General features: G+C 41.7%; 1 protein-coding gene across 1 annotated transcript in view; it reads left to right on the top strand.

Annotated features, from left to right (window-relative positions):
- SLC25A16 (solute carrier family 25 (mitochondrial carrier), member 16) overlaps nucleotides 1-1,252 on the top strand; it is a 26,909-nt gene that overhangs the window by 17,161 nt on the left and 8,496 nt on the right. The window contains exon 5 of the mRNA XM_015413910.1: nucleotides 64-185. Coding sequence (XP_015269396.1) covers nucleotides 64-185 — 122 coding nt within the window. The remainder of the gene's footprint in view (nucleotides 1-63; nucleotides 186-1,252) is intronic.

Raw genomic sequence — 1,252 nt, 5'->3', positions numbered from 1 at the left:
TGATAGATGTTTTCATTTTACAAGTAGTTTGCTGAACTCAGCAAATGATGTTTGTTTTTGAAGGTATAACTGCAGTAATTTGTACTTATCCTCTTGACATGGTGAGAGCACGCCTGGCATTCCAAGTGAAAGGGGATCATAAGTACACTGGGATTATTCATGCATTCAAGACCATTTACACAAAGGTAATTGTTTTTGATATTTTTTTTTCTCCACTTCATTTCTGGGTTGCTTGGTTGAGTAATTGCTGGGGAATAGATTTTAATATTTGCTGATGAAGACTAGTTAAGGTATCCGGGGCAAGGTAAATAGATTAGCAAGCTCATGTACCATCTGAGGTTGTGTTTTTAAAAAGCACATTTAAGACTCTCGGAGCAGCTCTGACCTCCTGTTCTGATCTGCTTTGTTTACAGGCAGATCTAATCTGCAGATTGAACTTTAAAGGGAGGACAGTGGCAGCAGACCAAATAGCATTATTGGGGCAGCTGAGTTGCTCTAGCAGGCAGGCAATCTTTGGGATCTACTAATTGTTCAGTGCCCCTTTTAGAAATGAAGTTCTTGCTAGGTATTTCTGTATGAGTTCCTTATTAATAGTCGTATAAAACTCTTTAAAGTCCTTATTTTGTTTACCATAGCATAATCTGTGTGAGAGAGACAACTATAAATGCCATTTTACAGGTGAGGAACTATGGATGAGACGCAGGGCTCTTTTTGGGCAGGAATGTGAACGGAGTTCCGGCTGACTCCCAGCATAATAGGTCACACCCAATAGCAGAAACTCATTAGGATTGGCTACATTAGGGGTGTGTGGCCTAACATGCAAAGGAGTTCCTGCTTAAAAAAAAGCCCTGGGTTTTGACAACAAACAAGGTAAACAGAATAAGAAGGGAAAGGTGAGTGTGGCTGGATGACCACACTTCTGGTAACATGGCGGTGTGGCCTAATGTGCTAATGAGCAGTGCTGTTGGGTGTGGCCTATTATGCTAATTAGTTCCTGCTGGGCTTTTTCTACAAAAAGAGCCCTGGATGAGAGAACTAAAGTTGCTTCAGTCAGGAACCTTCTACTCTGTTCTCATTGGGCTTGTAGCTTTCTTCTCTCTTCATCTTGTGGTCTGAGATAAATATAGAGTTCTGTGACAGCTGGGTTGGGGGGTCTAAGATTACTGATAACCATAGTTGACCTGTGTATTGGTGACTAAAGTCATGGTCTGAAGTGGGTTTCAGTCCCTGGTCTGGAGGCAAGCCATAGGAA

This window comes from Gekko japonicus, unplaced genomic scaffold (genome assembly GCF_001447785.1).
Source record: "Gekko japonicus isolate JY-2015 unplaced genomic scaffold, Gekko_japonicus_V1.1 scaffold1178, whole genome shotgun sequence".
In the NCBI taxonomy this organism is placed as follows: domain Eukaryota; kingdom Metazoa; phylum Chordata; class Lepidosauria; order Squamata; family Gekkonidae; genus Gekko; species Gekko japonicus.
The sequence above is the reverse complement of the archived record's forward strand: the minus strand, read 5'-3'. Positions and strand labels throughout refer to the sequence as shown.